The sequence below is a fragment of the Trypanosoma cruzi genome, genomic scaffold (genome assembly GCF_000209065.1).
Source record: "Trypanosoma cruzi strain CL Brener 1047053517183 genomic scaffold, whole genome shotgun sequence".
Taxonomy (NCBI): Eukaryota; Euglenozoa; class Kinetoplastea; order Trypanosomatida; family Trypanosomatidae; genus Trypanosoma; species Trypanosoma cruzi.
Window position 1 is genome coordinate 11,922 of NW_001849358.1, and position 20,380 is coordinate 32,301.

General features: G+C 51.2%; 1 protein-coding gene and 3 pseudogenes across 1 annotated transcript, besides 6 other annotated features; all 4 read left to right on the forward strand.

The window, feature by feature from the left end:
- Nucleotides 1-4,239, forward strand: Tc00.1047053511885.10 (annotated as a pseudogene; the record flags this gene model as incomplete).
- Nucleotides 1-20,380: a sequence feature (areas not merged during assembly with more than two copies in the genome that could not be assigned to a particular haplotype).
- Nucleotides 8,042-10,372, forward strand: Tc00.1047053511885.20 (trans-sialidase, putative; the record flags this gene model as incomplete). Its single annotated transcript, XM_804912.1, has 1 exon — nt 8,042-10,372. The coding sequence occupies one exon, from the start codon at nt 8,042-8,044 to the stop codon at nt 10,370-10,372; it is 2,331 nt and encodes a 776-aa protein (XP_810005.1).
- Nucleotides 10,532-10,621: a sequence feature (T-rich).
- Nucleotides 11,347-11,384: a sequence feature (T-rich).
- Nucleotides 11,417-11,441: a sequence feature (AT_rich).
- Nucleotides 12,241-12,287: a sequence feature (CT-rich).
- Nucleotides 12,603-14,612, forward strand: Tc00.1047053511885.35 (annotated as a pseudogene).
- Tc00.1047053511885.50 lies at nt 17,911-20,079 on the forward strand (annotated as a pseudogene).
- Nucleotides 19,386-19,512: a sequence feature (GA-rich).

A 20,380-nucleotide genomic window follows, 5' to 3' on the forward strand; every position in this document is an offset into this window, starting at 1 on the left:
TGACGCCGTACACGCGGTAAAACGCTCACCCGCTGAATGCACTGCTCCTTCGATTAAATTGAATGTGGGCGATATGATCCGGCTGGAGGTTGGAGGGGTGAAATATGCCCAGCAATCTGCTCCCTTTCCCGAGGAATTAAGTGGAGTATTTAGTGATTGCGACATGGATAGCGACACATCAGTTGTGGCCTGTGAGAAGTACACTCACGCAGTGGTGAAGAATTGGAACGTGCATCTCAAAGGGGTTTCTGAAGCGGATGCCGTGAAAGAATTGTTGGGATTATGGATGGAACTTCGGCACATGATGAATTCAATTCAAAGGCGGAATGTAGTGAACTGCACTTTGCTACGAGGTGGGCATTATAATTTGGACCGGACCGGTCCGTGGTTTTTTGACTCTCCAGGCGAAATGGTTTTGGTGGAAGACTGCACCTTTTTTTCCTGCACCTCAGGAATGCACATGGTGGTCTGCAGCGGGACCCATGTGTGCTTTCGCCGATGCCACTTTTCTTCTTTTTTTCAGCATGCCATCACTGTTGAGGACGAATGTGCTTCGTTTGTGTGCGACAACTGCATTGGAGAGGATTTCGGCGGCGAGTCAAACGCGACCGGCGCTCAGGCGGAGGTGAAGAAGAAAGCGGTGCAAAAATTTTTATTCTTTTTTCATCGCGGTGCTGTATGCTTAACACTGCGCGATGAGTGCAGACTCACCCTGAATCTCTCAACGGTGGATCTGCGTTTTTTCACATGCTTCAAGAGAACCGTCTCTCATCTGCGCTTGCAACGAGGACGGCTTGAATTTATGGGAAAGGGTGCCCTACACGGTCTGGTTTCTCGTATGGATTTAGAATTGGATTGGACGCTGAGGCACAGGGATGACTACGCAACACTGAGCTCGTCCTTGCGAGTAGGGAGTGTGAGTGTACCCGTTTTGTTGTTTGGCACAATGCGTTGCCTGAGAGGAGTGTGGAACGCCGAAGTACCCTTTTCCGAGGCTTCAGTGCGAGAGTACCCATCGCCTGTGAAAACACGCGGCTTTTCAGTTGCCAGGTGGAAGGCACTTGTGAGAGTGTCCATCATTCCTGTTGAATTGTGTCCACCGAGTGGTGGGGCGCCATTGATAAGCTTTATCCTTGATAGCACTTCTGTTGTGTCAAGGCGGGAAACAACAGGGGAGGCTTTCCTGGAGGCTCGATCAGGGATACAGCAGCTCTCTCTCTCTGGGAATTTTCTTCGCAATCGCATGTTTCACTTTTACGGAATCTGCTCTCTGTGCTGGTGGTTGCTCGCACGGAGGATTTTTCTAGTGCGTCATGTGACGTGTCTGTCTCCCCATGTGAGCTTTCTCTCTCCGGCGAGCAAATCAAGTGCGTTTTGTCCCTCTTGACATTTATGCAGGGATATGGCGACGCTGAGACGGTGCCGTGTGCAGTGAGGCTGGAGAACTACCTGGGTGCAGAAGTGACGTTGCAGGATGCGACGGAACAATTTGTTTTTGGCGAGGGTCACACCCTTGAAAAGAGAACATTGTCTTTCCCGGATTGTCTTCAGCTGATTGATGGAAAACGCGTGGATCATTTCGAAAAGGGCGAGATATCATTTTCCGACAATAAACATGTCGCTCTTCTTCATGCCGAAAAGGTGGCTGTTCTTGAAAATGGCGAGCACATTCATATCTCCACAAGTTTGCAGCCCGGTACCCTCGCACAAAATGTGACGTTTCGAACAGTTTTTCACGTCAAGAATTACTTATCCCATAATATATCGTTTTGTTCAATGCGTCAAGGGAGTGAGGTTGCCATGATCCGCCCAGGGGAGCTCTCTTGCATTCCTCTTAGTTGCCTTGACTCCACAGACGTCGTCACACGTTTGGCGTCGATTGAAGACAATAATGAGTCACGTGATGAGCTGCTCTGGGAGGAATCACCGCGTAAACTTCTTGAAGTGGCACTTTCACTTGGCGAAGACTCCATTGGGCGTCTCAAGGAGTTTTCGTTTGCAGAATCTTCGGCGTATGTTGATGTAAAGTATCATTTAAAGGGTTGTTTGCTTACCATGCTTTTTGCCCCAGCTCGACCAGGCATTCATAACGGCACGCGATTCCCTATAAGAGTGCTTCTGTACATCCGTGACGATTTTGTTGAAGAGGCAGTTGTGGATCCCGACAATACGTTTGTGACACTCCGGCACGATCCGTTTGGTACTCCCGTGGCTTATCTTTTTGAATGCATCGTCTATGACAAGCGATACGTTGCCAATGAACAAGTTGATTTAAACGCGATTGACCCCGCGGAGGGAGAGTGTATTGCGATGAAACACGAGGAGTTTCCTCGACGTTACTTTTTTGAGTTAAACATCGAAAGCAGACAACTGAATGCATTGGATGGCGTTGCTCCGGTCTACAGTGTGGTGCCACGGTATATATTTGGAGTGGAGAATAATTCGCAGATGGATGTTGAATTTGTATCTGAGGCAGGGGACTCCATTGGCACACTGGGTGGAGGGGTTCCTTCATGTTCTTATGGAAAAAACTTTGCCTATCTCCCGCTCCATGCATCACTTGCATTGCGTGTAGAGGAAGTAACATCATCGACGTTTGAGGTGAATGAGGGTCTGGAAGAGCAAATGCTCCCCTGCAGTGCCCCCGAAAAGAGAGAGGCACCGTGTGGTTCTCACCGTTTCCTCCTTCGCGCAAAGGCTGACGCGACAGAGAAGACGATGGAGTTGGTTCCGGCGCTGTTTATTGTCAACATGGATCCCACCCGTAGCCTGTTTGTGCAGCACACCATTGGCTCCAAGGATACGCTCAGGAGCGAGGTGCAATGGGTTAATCGTGTAGTTTTGCCGGCTGCGGGTGTGCTTCCCCACACATTTATTTCGTGCTACGGGTATGTGGACCTGTTTACATTTTCTTGGGAGGAAAATGGCGAGGCGTCTTCTTACTCGGCCCCGGTCGAGGCGGTATTTTCTTCAAAAACAGATTGGAGCGGCTTTGTGCAGTGTGGGCGGACGCAACACATGGTTCAAATGCATAAAAAGGGCTTTGGTGATCCCGCCATGCTGGTGGTAAGTGGGCCCTGCAACAGGCCGCACCTGACACTCGTGAATTTCACGTCTTACGCCTACCGTGAGGTTGGCCCCATGGGGGTGTCGTCTCCTTCTATTTTGTCGCTGGCAAGTAATGATTTGCTGCAGCTGTCCGGAGGGGACAAGGAGCACGTGTTGCGGTTGACTCACAACACCTCGACCGCTTTGGATGACGAGGTGATGGCATTTGTTCGACATCAGCAGGACGCTGTCACGGTCGTGTTGTCTCTGGTTCCACTGAATACAACTGTGTTGCTAAAAGACAACACATGTTGCACCATCAGCCCTCAAATGAAGGAGGAGACTGAAGACGGTTCAACTGGAACGAAAACTGCGGTTCGTCTGGATGTCAAGGTCTCTTACTTATCCTTTATGATTCGTGATGACGAGGAGAGCTCGGTTCTCCTCACAGTGGAAAGTAGTGAGTTCTGGATGGTCCAACACTCCATGAAGTTAACGGCGCAGTACACAATGTCAAATGCGTCCATTCAGAGCACATATAAATCAAAAAATTGCCATGTGCTTAAACCGTTCTGTTTTGACATGACGGTGCGTGATGTGGAATTGTTGATCAATGCAATCTCCGCATGCTCGGCTCAGGTGAATGCAACACGGCTAGAGTTGGAATTATCCGATATCCTTTTGTATCAGTTTTACCAGCTGGCAGCACACCGTCAAGACAATTCATGGAAGACAATGAAGAAGAAAGGAAGTAAGGGTGGTGACGCAAGTCCAGCAATCGCCGTGCCATTCATTTCTCCATTTTCAAGGAACCGACGCATTGAAATCAATTCTGTGGTCATATGTGAGATCTGCGTCATTCTAACTTATGACAGGAGGGTGCGGCCTCCTGAAGATGTTCTTTTTCGTGGTTCGCCAATTGGGACGTTCATTCCATCCCTGCGCCGCGCCACAATAAGGCTGCCTACTGTGCGTTTTCGCGACGTCTCCAGAAAAACGCTTATGGAGGTATGCAATACGGTGCAGGAGGTGCTGTTTTTTGAATTTCTGAAGCAAATTCCTAGTTTTATTTCAAGTGTTTTCCTCCTCCCGACGCTTTCTCCACTCGGCAATATTTTGACGCGTGTCGGGTCATTTATCTTTGGCTCTGGCGGCGCTTCTTCAGAGTTGCCGGGCGCGGCACTCATTTGACGGAAAAGAAGAGGCGAGGAGAATGAAAATCAAAGGCACCGATGAATACTATATTCCTCTCTCCACACACAAACATATCTCACTTACTCATGAGAGCGGGTCGGAGATGAGGCGTCATTTCCACACAGAGTTTACGTCTCTGAGAAATTTGAACTGACATATCATGGAGCATTGGGAAATGCGGCGTTGCCTAATATTGCGTTTTTTTTTTCCTTTTTATCCTCTACTCTTTGGCACAAGAAACTCAACGCCGCTGATTATTCTTAGCGAATGTGGCTGAGACAGACACGTGGCGAACATCTTTTGTCGCCATTGACGATCTGTTCTGCGCCTGGCTGCCACAGCGAATTGTAGACGTTTACCCCGTACAATACCGCGAGATGATTCCTGCCGTCCGCCATGGCCCGCCGCAGTCGTGCCAATTGGCTCTAAATTTACCCACTGGCTCTGCAGTGGGGTGTGCCGAGCGTGCCTCTGATGACGCGCTGTTTCTGAGCCGTTTGATTGCCGCGTGGGGATACCGACTTGTGCCGCGCGCTTTCCAGACCAACGGGGCCGCAGCTTTTCATTGGGCGGGCGAAGCGCCGGGTCCCGTGTGGCGCCAAGCCTAAATGCCACTGATGTGTCTGAATTGTGTCGCTGGCGATGCTCATCACGATTGCCATTGCGCCTCATCATTGCAACAGGCGACCACCCGAAAGGAATACTTGCCAGGAATGAATTGTAAACGAAGAGCGAAAGCAAGAGGGCAAGAAACTGCGGGACACACTGGGGAATTTGGAGTCCCGCGACTGTCATCAAAGTAAAGCGGGCGCGTGGTATGCGAAAACTTGTGCTCGGGAGCGTACGGCGGGTCATGACGCTTGAGAATGGGAATCGCCTTGATGGGCCCGGCTGCCCCCCGCATATTTCACAGGCCCGCCCCACGGAAATGAGACATGCGAGGGCAAGCGAGGGAACACATAAGAATGCTCTTTTTTTGGGTTCAGTGTTTTTTTGTGCTCCATCTCTTTTTTGCTCTTGCGTTTGTCACACGCACGCCAAACGCGTTTTTTTGGAATGTTTGGCGCGAAATGTGCTGAAGTGTGGATGACGTTTAGTCCGAGAAATCTGCTGCCCAACAATATTTCCATTGCTTTTCGGAGGTATCAGCGGATTGAACCTCAATATCGCTTGCTTGGTTGATTAGGATTCTTTGCGTGTTACGTGCACGCCACTGCTGCTGTTGCTCGTGATCATTTCTTCTTGGCGAATGGGCGGAGGGCGTTGGAGGCGCAAGCATCGCGTGTGATGGGCGATGTGCCTTTGACGAGGGATGCGCTTCTTCACCACGAATGGTTTTACTTCCAGAAACGATCTGCATCACGGAGCAGAGGGTGTTGGAAGGTTTTGCAAGGGTGTTTGAGGACATCACGGACGGATTGCCTTGGTATGTTTGTGGGTTGTTCATCATGATGGCGCTTGTGAATTCACAAAGGCGGACCGCGCAAACTGGACTTGTCGGCCGCGACGATAACTCGGCGTGAGAAGGGATTACCGGAATATTGGGAGCGATTTGCTGCATGTTGTTCTTTCTGGCCTGTTGGCTAGTTTCTCAGCGTCCTGTACTGGGTGGAGAAGACGGTTTCTGTACTTGCAGCTAACTCCTTAATTCCCATCCTGAAATGGAAGCACGACGTTGTGTGGTGCCATGATAGGAACCATCGTTACGTTGGGCCCCTTTTGTATTTTATGATCCGCTGGGGCTGCTGAATGGAATAAAGCCATTTCCACACCGCCCTTGCTTTATTTATTGGTGTGTTATTGTGAGTGAATCTCAAGTGCAGTGTGCTTGGTGCCCTTTCTCCCTGCGGAGAAAGACTCGGTAGAACTTGTGCTCGACTGTTGCCTTCAATTCATTTTTTTTTTTTTTTGGTACTTCAGTGCTCTGAAATCGTGACACAAATTTTTATTTCATGAGGTGTTTATTAGAGAGTGCAGGAGCCGCAGTGTATGCTGTTTTCTTGTGGATGGGTACTGTTTCTGTGCGATTATCCGTCTACAACGCCAAAGGCATGCTTTAACAGATGATTTTCCTTATGTGGCTGTTTTCATTCTTGCTTGCCGTGGCCGATCGAGTGATGAAAGTTTAACCAGTGCGGCGGGGTTTCATGAAGGATTCATGACGAAAATGGATTTGACACAGAGGAATGTTTTGTTTGGACAAGTTCAATTCGTACATGGCCGTTTTCTATGAAGACTTTAAAAAAAGGTCCATGCTGGAGTGGACTTTTCATTACGGGCTTTATGATTGTATTGGTGGTGCATGTTTCTGAGCTGGCTCTTAATACCCTGTTGAAGGATTATCGGGTGCGGGTATTCCTTTTGAACATCGGGGTGCATTTGTGAATGACGGTCTTTTATTGAAGCGACACAAGGGCGCAGAGCAGGTGTCGGTGTCATATAAAAGGGTTTTTCAGGACTTTGTTTGAGCATTTTATTTGTGTGGGTGACAAAAAGAGAAGACAGAAATACATAGGCAAGGAGGTGGGGCTTCATCACGAAACAGACGGAACGGAAGGAATTTGTCAACGCATCGCGCTGCTTTTTTATTTTATCGTTTGTGGATTGGCTTTGTTTATGTGGAAGAGGGTACGTGCGAGCGGCAACTGCGCACCAGTGTGGATGTGATGGTGGTGAGGGAAACGGCATTTCTTTCCGGGATCACGGGTGAAAACGTGCCTTCGCGGTGCTGTGGGCATGTATGACTGCCGAGGGGGAACGGATGAAATGAGTTTGGGTGCACACATTCGTAGGGAAAGACTGCCATGCTTTTTTTTTTGCGGGCGTTTATCCGTTGTTGTTTCCCTTTGATTAGGAGGGCGAAAACGCTCTGCAACAACAATTTTCATTCATGCGAGGATTCATTCCCAATGGTGCTGATGGGAAATTAATGCGGCCAGACGATAACAATCGAGAGGACCGTGAGTGTGGTGCGAGCACCCGAAGGGGAGACGACATGAACGGAGGTGGGCGGACGGCAGTATCGGAAGAGTTGACTGAAGAGGGTACGTAAAATAAAGGGAGATAAAATGAGGTTGGCGGTGCTGCTGTTCGATGTGCGAGGGAGGAAGAAACACAAGTGATTTCTGACATGTTGGTGAGTGTGCCACGGCCACCGATGAGTTCTCAGGGAGAGGGAAAGGAGGGAAGGAGACGGAGACTGTGCGCACCGACTGCGGCGTGTGGTGCCACAGGATACGGTTGCCATTGTGAGGGTGCGACGGCCGTCATGCGTGCAGCAGAGCGTCATCTGCAACTTTTTGCCTGCAGAGCCTGCAGGTGCTGCGAGGAGGTGCAGGCGACCTCTCGTTATTGGGCTGCTGAGGCTGTTTTCCCTCTCTGCTCAGCGGGAGGAGCAACTCTTCCCTCACGTGACGTGCTGTTCTGCATCGATACTCTCCACGGGGCATCACGCCGCCGTGCCGTTGCAGTGCAACTCTCGCGCTCCTCACTGCACACGTGGCTCCCCGTCGCTTGCCTTATTTGCAGGGCCATCGCCTGTGGTCCCCATTGGGAGGCTTCTCACTTTTTTCCCTAATTTTTGTGTGCTGTTGAGAGATGCTGGAGAATAATGGCTGCGGGGATGGTGATGTTGTGTTTCGCTGTGAGTGGTGGCGGTGTGTACTGCTGTTGTGCTGCCTTTCTGCTTCTGTTCTCTGTTGCTCCTTATGAAGAAGGAAGTTACTACCAAACGCGAATCGCCACTCTGGAATTCGAAGGCTCTGAAAGGACCAACAACCGCACACACACATATATTTATATGCTCTCACGTGTTGCTGCGGTGAAGGCACCCCGCACACACAACCGTCGCCGCGTGACCGGATCCAGCGGAAGGAGGAGGGAAGGAAGAGAGAGTGAGCCGCGGAGGCCCAACATGTCCCGGCGTGTGTTTGCTTCAGCGGTGCTGCTCCTCCTCGTCGTGTTGATTTGCTGCGGTACTTGTGGAGCTGCGGCCACTGAGAAACCAAATTCAGGCAAGAATGATTTAATAAATATTCAGAATTTGCAACGGGTCGATCTATTTGTGCCGCAGACGACGCTGGTGCTGCCGAAGATGGGGACTGACTCAGGTCGGAGGGATTCATTTGTTTCACCCTCTCTCGTCAGTGCTGGTGGAGTAATTGCTGCTTTTGCCGAGGGTCACATGAATGCCAAAACCCCCCCTACCGAATCAACTAAGCCGTCTTCTGATGTTGTTGCGGAGTACATCGACTCTGCGTGGGAATGGTCCACTCTTGTTGAAAAGGTGAGTGAAAGTACATGGAAGGCACACACCGTGCTTGGTACAACGGATGGAACGGATAATCGTGTAGGTGTTGTGCTCCGCCCCACAACAACCATGAAGGACAATAAGGTGTTTCTTCTTGCGGGAAGCACTGATGCGCACAAAGAAGGTCTGGAGTGGAAAGTGGACAACCAGGATCTGAAACTGGTTGTGGGTGATGTCACGCCGTCTACGCGCGGCGAGCCGGGTGGACGGATCGAATGGGGTGACCCAAGACCGCTGTTCGATTCGAAATATTCATTGAATCACAAAAATAGATTGAATACCTTTTTTCCTTCTGGTGGCGCAGGTGTTCTGATGGAGAATGGCACGCTTGTGTTTTCTCTGATGGCGAAGAGTGAAGAAAATGATGGCGTTTACTCCATGATCATTTATTCGACGAACAACGGCAGTACCTGGTCGCTATCGGAGGGTGTTTCTTCTGCGGGCTGCCGTTATCCCCGCATCACCGAGTGGGAGGGATCACTTCTCATGATTGTTGACTGCAATGATGAACAGAAGGTGTACGAGTCGCGTGACATGGGGACAACGTGGACGGAGGCCATCGGGACACTTCCAGGCGTGTGGGTCAACTCACGATCAAGAGTCTCTCAGGATGTAAGCCTGCGTGTGGATGCCCTCATCACTGCGACCATTGAGGGAAGGAAGGTCATGCTGTACACACAGAGAGGGTACTTCTCGGGGGGGAATAAGGCAACTGCGCTCTACCTTTGGGTGACGGACAACAACCGTACGTTTTCTGTTGGGCCGGTTGCCGTGGAGGATAATATGAATTGGATGCTCGCCAGCACCCTGCTGTACTCGGATGGGAGGTTGCATCTTTTACAACAGAGGGACAACGATAAAGGCGGTGTCATCTCACTTTCCCGCCTGACGGAGGAAGTGAGTACAATCAGGTCCGTCCTCAGTACTTGGGCGCAAAAGGACATTTTCTTCTCCAACTTGTCTATACCCACGGCGGGTCTGGTGGCAGTTTTGTCCGATGCGGCCGGTGATGGGAGATGGTACGACGAGTACCTTTGCCTGAATGCGACGGTGACGAACGCCACGAAGGTCAAGGATGGGTTTCAGTTGACGGAGCCTGACTCCGGGGTAATATGGCCTGTGAACACTCAGGATGATAATGTGCGCCATGTGTTTTTGAGCCACTACTTCACACTTGTGGCGTCGGTGACCATCGAAGAGGCTCCGACTGCGGACGCTCCTCTACTGACTGCGGTGTTGCGTGACGCTGGGCCCCCGTATCTCATGAGACTTTCGTACACCGCGGATAACAAGTGGGAGACGATTGTCGAAGGCAAGATGACAAAACCAACAACGGAAAGCAGGCTTTGGGTGCCGAAGGAAGAATACCAAGTGGCCCTCATGCTGCAAGGCAACAAGGCCTCTGTGTACATTGATGGTGAGTCGCTGGGGGAGGAAGAAGCTCTGTCAACAGATGAGAGACCAATTGATGTCGCAGGCTTTTGCTTTGGCGCGTGCGAAATGCACAACTCTCCTGTGACGGTGAAGAACGTCTTCTTGTACAACCGCCCACTGAATTCCACTGAGATGACTGCAATCAAGGACAGGATCCCCGTTCCAAAGAGAGCTCCGGAATCGCAGGCGGATGATGTTCCTCAAACCGTCGCATCTGCTGGATCTGCGGCGCCTGGCCCACGGGAAGTACCAGCAGCACCGGGGAGGACAACTATGGAGAGAGCTACCACCACAGAACATGCGGCTGCGGTAAGCTTTACCTCTGCTGGGAGCGGACTGCTGCCGCTGCTTCTTCTGTTGGGGCTGTGGGTGTTCGCGGCTCTGTGAGGAGTGTGCGGCCTCAGTGTGGAGCACTTGTGCCGTTCCCTGCACCGACATACACACACCGCTGGGAATAAATTTAACTACGCAGAGAATAATTTGTTTTTGTTTTCTTTTAATGTTTTCCACTTTTCCCTTGCTGCTTTAGGGCAACCATTGTAAGCGTTTTTTTTTTCGGCTTTTAATTGTTTTTTTTTTCTGTTCGTAGTACAATTTTTTATGTTTTTTTATGTTTGTTTTTAATTATTTTTGTTTGCTTAAAAAAAAAAAAAATATGTCTGTTTTTTCTTTTTTGCTTCACTCTTCCCTTCGTTTTTGCTTTTGGGGGAAATCACTATGGAAGTTTTTTTTCTTTTCTACTCTTCCCTCTTTAATTGTTTGTTGCTGTACTCTTCCTGCGAGGGGTGCCGTGTGTTTCCCGCCCAACTGCTCCACTCGCACACCCACCGACACGCTCATGACGACGGCCCTGTGCGCCTCGCCTGCTGCACGCATGAGGAGGGGCCGCGACGAGGGCCTGTGGGGCGGAGCACACATTTCTTCCCTCCTGTTTTGTTTTGTTTTGCGGCCAGGGCGGGCAGACACCCGCAGCGCCACACCCTGCCGTTTTTAGGGATTTTTTTAGTATATTGCTTTTTGTGTGCATTTCTCGTGCTGGCAGTCCCGTCAGCATTTTTCTCCCCCTGATGATTTTTTTTCTTTTGCTGCGCTCACTCTCCTGATGGAGAGACGCGACTCCCGTCGTGTCTGCGTGCTTCTCTCAGTCCACACACACACGAGTGACTGTGCTCTGCGGGCCGCACTCACACGCCGGTGAGAGTGCTGAGGGGAGCAGCAACACGCAGACGACCCCATGAAATATAAACGATGTGCGGACACACGGAGGGTCGGACGGCTGAACGACATTTAAATATCTTTTAACTTTATTTTAGGACAAAATATATGCAGACAATTTCTGGAGCAACATGGTGGTTGGGTGCTTTTTTTTCTTTTTTTCATTTTTTTTCATTTTTTTTCTAAAGTGTGAGGTGTGGAATGGTGAAGATGATCTTTTTAAAATTTTAATAATTTTTATGAATTGCCGCTGCTTGGTCCGCAGTGCAATATCATGAGCTTGAGCAGTCCTGTTATTTCTGCCATGCACTTCTGCTGTACAGTTTTTTTTGTCTCTTTAAATGCTCCGCTCTTCTTTTTTACTTCTTTGCCTCGTGTGTCTGCCTGCAGGCACACACACACAGACACACAAAATGCAGATTTCAGTGGATTTGGATGCTACTTTTGTAGTGCGTGCGGGTGGCTGGCGCCTCCTTCTGTGGGCATGAAGCGGGGGGAGGAGAGAGGGAGAGCACGGCGAGTCACTTTTGCTGTTGGTGTGATGCACCACCTGTGACCGCCTTGAGTCGGGCATCAAATTCCATTGTGGGTGGAATGGCTGGAAATGTTGTTGCCGCGTCATGGATGGATGCGGAATCGCTTCTGCGAGTGGCTCTTTTGGTGATTGCTTGCTCGGTGTGCATTGGCTGCGGGGCTGTGGTCGTATGCCGTTGGTCGTGGGATTGAACTGGAGGCGGTGGCGGTGTGTCTCTTCTCGTCCATTGTTGGGTGACTGTTGGCGGTGTGTGCGTTTGTTGTGTGGAGGGCCGAATCCTCTCACACACGGACTGGCAGCACTGCGATGGTGTGTGTGTGTGAGGGCTGGTGTGGAGTTGCCGGCCAGGATGAGGACCGTGGCGGTGCCTTTCCCGTCTGCCGTTTGTTTCTTCCGTGTGTTATGCTGCCTTTTGCTTTTTTCCTCTGTCATCCTCTTCTGTGTTCCTGCGTGGAGTGGCCGCATGCTCACGGGCCATGTTGATTGTGAGTGCCTCCTGACGGCATCCATCTCCCTCTCTCTCTCTCTCCGCCTCTCTGTCTGTCATTCCCTGTTGGGTGTGGCGTGTTGCACCGCGTGAGGGCTGGCCCGCACACACCGACGGCCCGCCGTGACTTGCCGTGTTGCTGCTCTTTTCTTTGGGCGATGGTCCTCCGTGCTGTCCCTTCCGGATTGTCTCGTGCCCCGCTCTCTGCGTGGGTGCTCTGCTCTGCTCCTCACTGACCTTTCTGATGTGTTGCCGCTGTTGCTGTACTCTCCACTTGTTGAACACAGACACGCTAGGAAGGAAAGAAAACAAACGCTAAACGCTACTGTGAAATTGTAAGGCTCTGAAAGGACCAACACCGCCCACCCACACATATTTATATGCTCTCACGTGTTGCTGCTGTGAAGGCACCCCGCACACACAACCGTCGCCGTGTGACCGGATCCAGCGGAAGGAGGAGGGAAGGAAGAGAAAGTGAGCCGCGGAGACCCAACATGTCCCGGTGTGTGTTTGATTCCACGGTGCTGCTCATATTTGTCGTGTTTATGTGTTGCAGTGGTGGAGCTGCGGCCGCATCGACGGGGGAGAATCAATTGATTGCGCGGCTGCCGTGGGTGGCTTTTATTTTTTTCCGGGACGAACGCATTTGGAATCGAAAGGTGGGACTGGTGCAAGTGGAAGGAGGGATTCGCTTGGATCGCTCGCTCTTGTGGGTGTTGGTAGACTGACGGTTGTCTTTGATGGGGATTACACGACGCTTAATGATAGCGATGGGGCACCGAGTGAGCTTTCTCATGCGGATATTTTGGCGGGTTCCATCTTTTTTGCGTGGAATTTGTCGTCTTTTTTTGGTGAGTTTAATAATGGCCGGAATACACACATCGTGTTGAGCACAGCGAATATAAAGGGTGTTGTAGACTCCGCGTCCAATCCCACGGCAATTGAGAGCGGCAATAGGGCGTTTCTTCGTGCGGGAAGTTAGCAAAAGTTTGGTACGAATGGTGAGTTCAATTGGGCGTTGAGAGACCGTGATGTTCAACTGGTTGTGGGTGAATTCACGCAGCCCAATGACGGCAGACGGAGAGAGCTGATCCACTGGTGTGAACCCAAATTGCTGTGATCACAGATCATTCCCGAGACCCACGAACGCGGTGCGAATGGATTGAAGGTTTTTTGTGGCTCAGGTGTTTTGAATGGCACGCTTGTGTCCCCGTGATTGCGTATAATGACGAAAAAGACGATTTCTCCATGATCATCTGTTCGACGGACGGCGGCAGAAGCTGAGTGCTTTCAAGGGGCATTTTTCCTGCGGACTGCATTGACCTTCTCATTGCCGAGTGGGAGCAGGGACAACTTCTCGTGATTACTCATTGCTATGGGAGCCGGTACTGCAGAGTGCACGAGTCACGTGACAAGGGGGCAATGTGGGTGGAGGTACCCGGGGCAATTGCAGGCGTTTGGACCAATTCACAATCGGGTCGTTGGAAAAAGAGCTTGCGTGTGGGAGCCATTGTCACTGCGACCGTTGGAGGAAGGAGCGTCATGCTGTAGGCTCGGAAGTGAGCTCCCCGTGGTGGGAGAGTGAGGCCCATGCGCTCTACGTTTGGGTGACTGACAGCAACCGCGTGTTTTGTGTTGGACCGGCTTTCGTGGACGCTGCTCTGAATAAGCCGATTGCCAACGCCCTGCTGTACTCGGATGGTGTGTTGCACCTTGTGGGAGCGAGGCACAATGAAGAGAAAGGCAGCCTGTTTCCTGCCCCCCTGACGGAGGAGCTGCGGATGATCACTTCCATCCCCCGTAATTGGGCGGACGTGGACGCTTCCTTCTTCGCGTCGCCCGTAAGTACGATGGGTCTGGTTGGATATCTTTCCAACGCAGGCACTGCCAACACATGGATCGACGAGTGCCGTTGCGTGATTGCAACGGTGACGAATGGCAAGAATGTCACAAATGGGCTTCAATTCGCAGGGCAACTTTGCCCCGTGAACCGTTGGGAGGATAATAATCACTGTGGCTTTGTGAATTACGAATTCTCTCTTGTGGCGACGGTGGCTATTTGCGAGACACACGCGGGCGTCAAGAGTATCCCTTTGATTGGCGCGAAGGAAACAGGCCGCACTGCGCACTCTGGACTGTCGCACAGCCATGAAGGAGTTGGGGATGTTCAACGCAAACAAACACACCGGCTTTTGGGAGTTGAACAAACAATAACGAGTGGTGCTCACGCTGCAGGACCGCCAACGAGGCCTTCGTATAGATCAATGGTGAGTTTGTGTGGGATGCTGAAACGACATCATCGGGAAAGGGGCCACGCGCGAATTCACACTTTTACATTGGAGGGGATGGGAGCAGTGCAAGCGACACCGGGGGCCAAAACAAGTATGTGACAGTGACGAGTGTCTTTTTGTACAACCGCATATTGACCCGGGAAGAAGCCGCAAAAGTTGTTGCCAGCAGCCTTGCTCTTCCAGAGTCTCTTTCAGGGAAAATGCTTGAAGGGCCGGATGATCCAGCGGGAACTGGCAGTGGCTCCAAAGATGGAAACGCCTCTCAGCTCACGAACAACACTTTTTTGAAGAAGGGCTTTAGTGGCTACGGCACGGTGCGTGTGTGTGTGCCTCGGATCTTGTTGCTTCTCCTTCTGGGGCTCTGGGCATTGCAGCTCTCAGCTGTGTGAAACGGTGGGAGTGGAGCCGCGACTCCCCGCGGAAAAGGGTGTGCAGCTCCTCAGGAAGACTCAATGCACTCCGTTGAGGACTTTTTATTTATCCCTTTTGTTTTCAACTCTGGATATAATGTGCTGCTGGTGCCTTGTTGGAGGGATCAGAACCCCCGCCTTTTTACTATTTTTTTAATTTATTTTTGTATGCAGCTAGCTGCACACTTTCATGAGTGACGTGTTTCCCCCTGTTTTATTTGCTTTTGTTGCACCGCACGCGGTGCCGGCCTCATTGCTGTGCAGTCCCGCGGACTGTACAAAACGAGGGGTGGAGGAAGAGGCCGAGTGCCTCATGAAATGTGAGGGATTTCGTGTGGACACGTGGAACACTGCGATCTTTTTTTTCTCCTCTGTAAGAAACATATGGAGATGCACAATTCCTGCTGCACTGAGGAATGTACGAAATGAAGGTCCACTGAGGTGATTTAGTTTTTTTTCTTTATTATCATTTATTTATTTATTTCTGCTGAACCTACGCCTTTTTTCTTGTTTTTTCGTATTTGGCAATTTGCTGCGGCTTGTTTTATTATTTGCTGTGATGAATGACACTATGTGTCTTTGTGTCCCATTGGGTGTCCCACTGCTAGCTGTGCAGTTGACACGCTCTCATCACTTTTTCTTTTCTGCTAGAAGCATCGATAGTCCGCGACGACGATCGTTTGTGTTCCCCATTGCGATGGTGCGGGGGTGACTGGGCACCCTGTTGAATGCGTTCTGAGGGGAGCGGATTGTGTGCGCCGTGCCTCACTGTGAGTGTGGGGCGCCACCGCCACGACCTGCTGTGAGGCGTAACGCTATTCCTTCGGGGCAGAGGTAATTAAAGGACTGTGTTGGAATTGGCTGCGCCTCGTTCCTCTTGTTGCGGTCGTGGATGTGTGCTGTTCGCATTGCTGTTTTGCGGTACGGTGTGGATGGCGGTGCTTCTGCGTGTGCCCTCTTGAATGCACTGTGCGGCGGGCTTCTTCTCCATGTCCTTGCCTTTGCCCTTTTGTGAGTGGGGGTGAGTGTGGGTGGCTTTCGACCTGCCCGAGCATTGGGGTCCTCCACACACGTGAGGCTCATCTTGGCAGCCTCTTGCGGCGTCCATGCCTCGTGACAGGGAGCGAGGGAAGAGTGGCGTGTTTCCTCCTACTATAGACCCATCAATTCCGAGCAGTTGGAGTGAAACTAAAGGGAACAAGGGTGTGTGTCTTCACCTTCTTGCGGGAGGACGCACGGAGGTTGGTTTTCTTTTGTTACTTTGTTGTCACTGTGTCTGTGTTGACGTTATTATTATTATTTTCCAGGGGCATTCATTTTGCGATTTGTGCGTGTTTGGTGTCCAACAATTTCCACACCGCCGAATATGGTGTTGCGCAGGATCGGAATACATGGATGTGCGAGAGCATCGTGTCGCTCGCCCGTAATAACACATACGCACACAGTTTCAGTGTGTCTGATACGTCACGTTCTTCAGAACGGTCGAAATCACTTGTGGGACATCACTTCATTTGCGGCGTCAGGAAAGTGAAGTAAACGGAGAGATATGCCGAGAACGCAATGCTCCTCCATAACACCGCAGGCTGGCGGCGACAAGGAGCAGAGAGATTCTACTCAACATTGAGAAGACGGCAGCGCTCTGATGATCCGGTTTGCTCTTTAGGAACTCCTAATGTGGTGTACACCGTGTGGGCCTTTTTGCTGCGGATATGCAGAGGGGTGATGCGGGGTGGAATTATTGTTGAAGGCAGCACGGACGCCGCCTGACCTTTATTGGAGGGATGCGTGGTGTTATTCCGTGCTTCCTGGCCTGCGTTGTCGCACTCATGCTGTGTGTGCGGATGGCCACAATAGTGGAGCTGGATACGGTTCAATGTGTGTTGCTCACGGGGACTGCGCGATACATGTTTTTTTTTGGGTTTCCCAAAGGAGGGGCGCATCGCCGTTGCGTGCTTCCCGCGGCAGTTCATTACTCTGCGAATGTGCATGCCGCCGCCCGCTGCGCCACTGCAAGCCTTCGCCTTTGTGAGAAATGGGGAGCGTGACTGCTGTGGCGGTGGTCGAATGTTCCCGAATTGGTGCTTTTGGTGATCCCACTTAGAGCGCCGAGCAGCGAGGGGCCGCACACGCCCAGGAGGTGGGAGTGTGTGCTGCAACCGCACCTGAGATTTGTAGTTGGGATGTTACATGTTTCTTTGGTATTTTTATTTTTGGTGATATGCGGGGCAGCGGTGCGTTGGCGTGTGCGGGCTGCTCATGGCTGCTGGTGTTGCCTTTCCTGCTGTTCTCTCGCTCCACCCTTTGCGTGCGACGGACCAAACGTTTTTACGGGCGTGTGCTGGGGCCGCGTTCTTGTTTGGAAAAAAAGCCTTTCGCAGGCATAATGAGACTGCCGTCCGTGCCACACGAGGCAGTGGGGTATTTCCTGGGATTTATTGGCGGGGTGGCACCACACCCATGCCGTGTGGCAGGTTTGTATTCCGCAGTACACGGTGATGGGGATGTGCGGTGACAACTTCCTCCAGTGGAGCGACACGAGCAGCACGGGGAGCGGAACGGAGGAGTGGTGGCTGCGTGCTTCCAAGTGATACATGAATGGCGAATGCAATATGAAAGGCAGCGTGACGGCACTCTTTTGCCATGCACACCGCAGATATTTTCCATAAAGCATGCAAGTTGCACTCTTTTCTGTTGTGTGAGGGATTACCGTGATGCATCGCTGTTGCGGTGTGTATGATTTGTGGTCCCTGCGTGTGGCCGCTTCTGCACCGAATTTACTTTTTATTTTGTGTGTTTGTCAGTGACGATATGCCCACGTCCTCTTGCAGAGTGTGTGCGGTGGTGGCGGTGCCACACGGGTGTGGGACCGTGGCGAGCGGAATGCGTGGACGAACCCTCCGTGCGCACCACGTTGTTGTTGTTGGCTCTCACCAACACTGTGCTGGGTGGATGGCACTTACTCGCCGTCGTTGCGATGGTACCTGTGCATGTGGTTTTTATCGAATACTGTGTGGATGACTCTCTTGCTGTGGATGACTCTCTTGTTTGGGCTGCGAGTCATTTCTGTGACTATTTTCTTTTGTTATTTCTTTCTTGTTTGTTGGCTATTGTTTAGATCTAAATCAAAAAAACTAAGAAAGCAAGGAGAAACGATGCCTCCAAAGCGCAATAGAGTGCAAGGTGGCAATGCCAGGAGTCGAGCGTCTGCCGTGCCGCAGGGGGGTCAGAGGAGAGCGAGGCCGGAGTCTGAGGATGTCACGGATCAACCCGCTGCGACACAAATAAGAGTGGAGGCGCGGCGACCAGAGTGGACCATGAGCAGCACCGTAGAGGACATCCTGCTGGAGGGAAGAACTCTCAGCACAAACATGAAGCTGAATGATTTCCTTCGGAATTATGTTGGCGGCACGGCGGCCGTTGGTGAAGAGCACAACGTGACGATGCAGGTGTTTGTTCGGAGACCCAATGCTTACGTACAAGACCAGCAGCTTCTTGAAGAGATTCTTAATTTAACAGAGTACCAGGTGTACAAGCTTCATCACGAGGGTGTGTTCTCTCTCGAGCAATGGAGGGACTTTAAAAAGAAGGATACGGTCGCTCCACTTGCAAGGGAAAAACTAAACGCAGCCCTCACTGAGGTACAGAAAGAAGAAAAAGCAAGGCGGGAGGCAGCGAAGGTTCCTGAAGCTGAGATACTGGAGGGATGCTACGAGTCTGTGTACAATGCGGGGTGGCATCATGTCGTGGAAGTTCCTGGCGGCGAGGGAATGGGAATGGAGGTGAGGGAGGGGGAACCACCGCAGTCATGGACTTACAAGAAAGTTGGCTTGAGTCTCGAAAAGGATGACGGTGTGCGGAAATCCGGTACACCACGTCCCAGACTGATGGTGCTCACCTCGGACAAGGGATGGCCGTACTCGTGGGAGGAGAATAAATCCATTGTTGACTGCTATGTGAACTGTGAGGTGGAGCGAGTGTGGCGGATCGTCAGAAGCGATCTAACCGAGTGGTTCAGCATTCAGGGTCGGACCGACTTTGAGCCCAAGAATCGCGTGTTGATTGGGACGCCCGGGATCGGGAAGTCGATGGCTGCCGGCTCGTACCTCCTCTACCAGCTGCTGCACTGCGATGTGGGGAAACTCCCTGTGGTTGTATACGTTATTGGGAGTAAATGGTTCCTGTTTGACAAGACCATCAAGACGGTGACACAGTACCATACAGATGAAATGTCGAGGAGTGTTATCTCGAGTTTGTGGCAGAGTGGGATGAAAGGGTATATTATTTACGATGTGGCAAGGAAAGGAACACCGCCCGACACAAATTTTGCTCCTCCCCAATGGGGCATGATTGTACTGACATCACCAAACGTGAATAACTTTGAAGACTGGAGGAGGCATAGGGAAGCGGCGCCAATCATAATTAATTGTCCTGACGAGATGGATGTGAAGGCAATGTGCATTTGGAAGGAGCACAATGGGCAGGTTGAGGAAGAAGAGGAAGAAGAGGAGGAACAAGCGAGGGAACAAGCGAGGGAACAAGCGGAGGAACAAGCGAGGGAACAGGCGAAGTACTGGGAAACGGTGGAGGAGCGCATGTATGAAGTGGGTCCGATCCCACGTTGTATCTTCGATAAGTCAGAATATAGAATTCATTTGACCGCGATTGACACAACCGTAAAAAATATTAACGCTTCTAATGCTACGGATTACATGGGTGTGAGAAGGAGTGAAATTTGGATTGCTAAAGATGTTTCTCACAAAATCGTGAAAGTTGTCCGAGTGCGAAATGAGAACAGAGTTGAGGTATGTTACAACGCACCGGTCTCCCATTTGGCCAGGGTTAAGATAACTCATCATCTAACAAATATGAAGCCGCCGATCGATTTTCTCAATCTTTTGCTGAGCAGCTAAGGTTATTAGGTGTGGGTGGCTTTAGAGCAATCAGGCACGGCCACGTTTATGAATCCGCATTTCGTGGATATAATACAAAGAAACCTCACTGAGCTACAGCCAGAAGGACGAAGTCGGTCGCGGTTTTCGGTATTGAGCAACAACCCTCGAGGTCACCCCACCAGTAGTGAAAAATTAAAAAAATTGAGTGACAACCCTGCCAGGATGGATTTGGATTACGGGGTATTGTACGAACCGGTTGTCCCCCTGGCTCAGCCGGCCACCTCAACGTGGTGCCAGGGTCTAGTACTCTTTGCTAGAGAGGAAGCTAAGCGCCTGCTGCCCATCCGCTGCCCGCGGAGAGGCAGGAGGCGCCGCACAAACGGGTCGGAAGGGCACCAGATGGAGCCATTTACATGGCTGCCCGCGGAGCGGTATTTCTATCCGCTGCTGAATTCCATCGGCGCTTATCAGCGCTATACATACCGTTTGCGTGCCGTATGTGACGCGCAACGACAAAAGCTACTGCTAAGCGGAGACATTGAGCAGAACCCAGGCCCCATAGCAG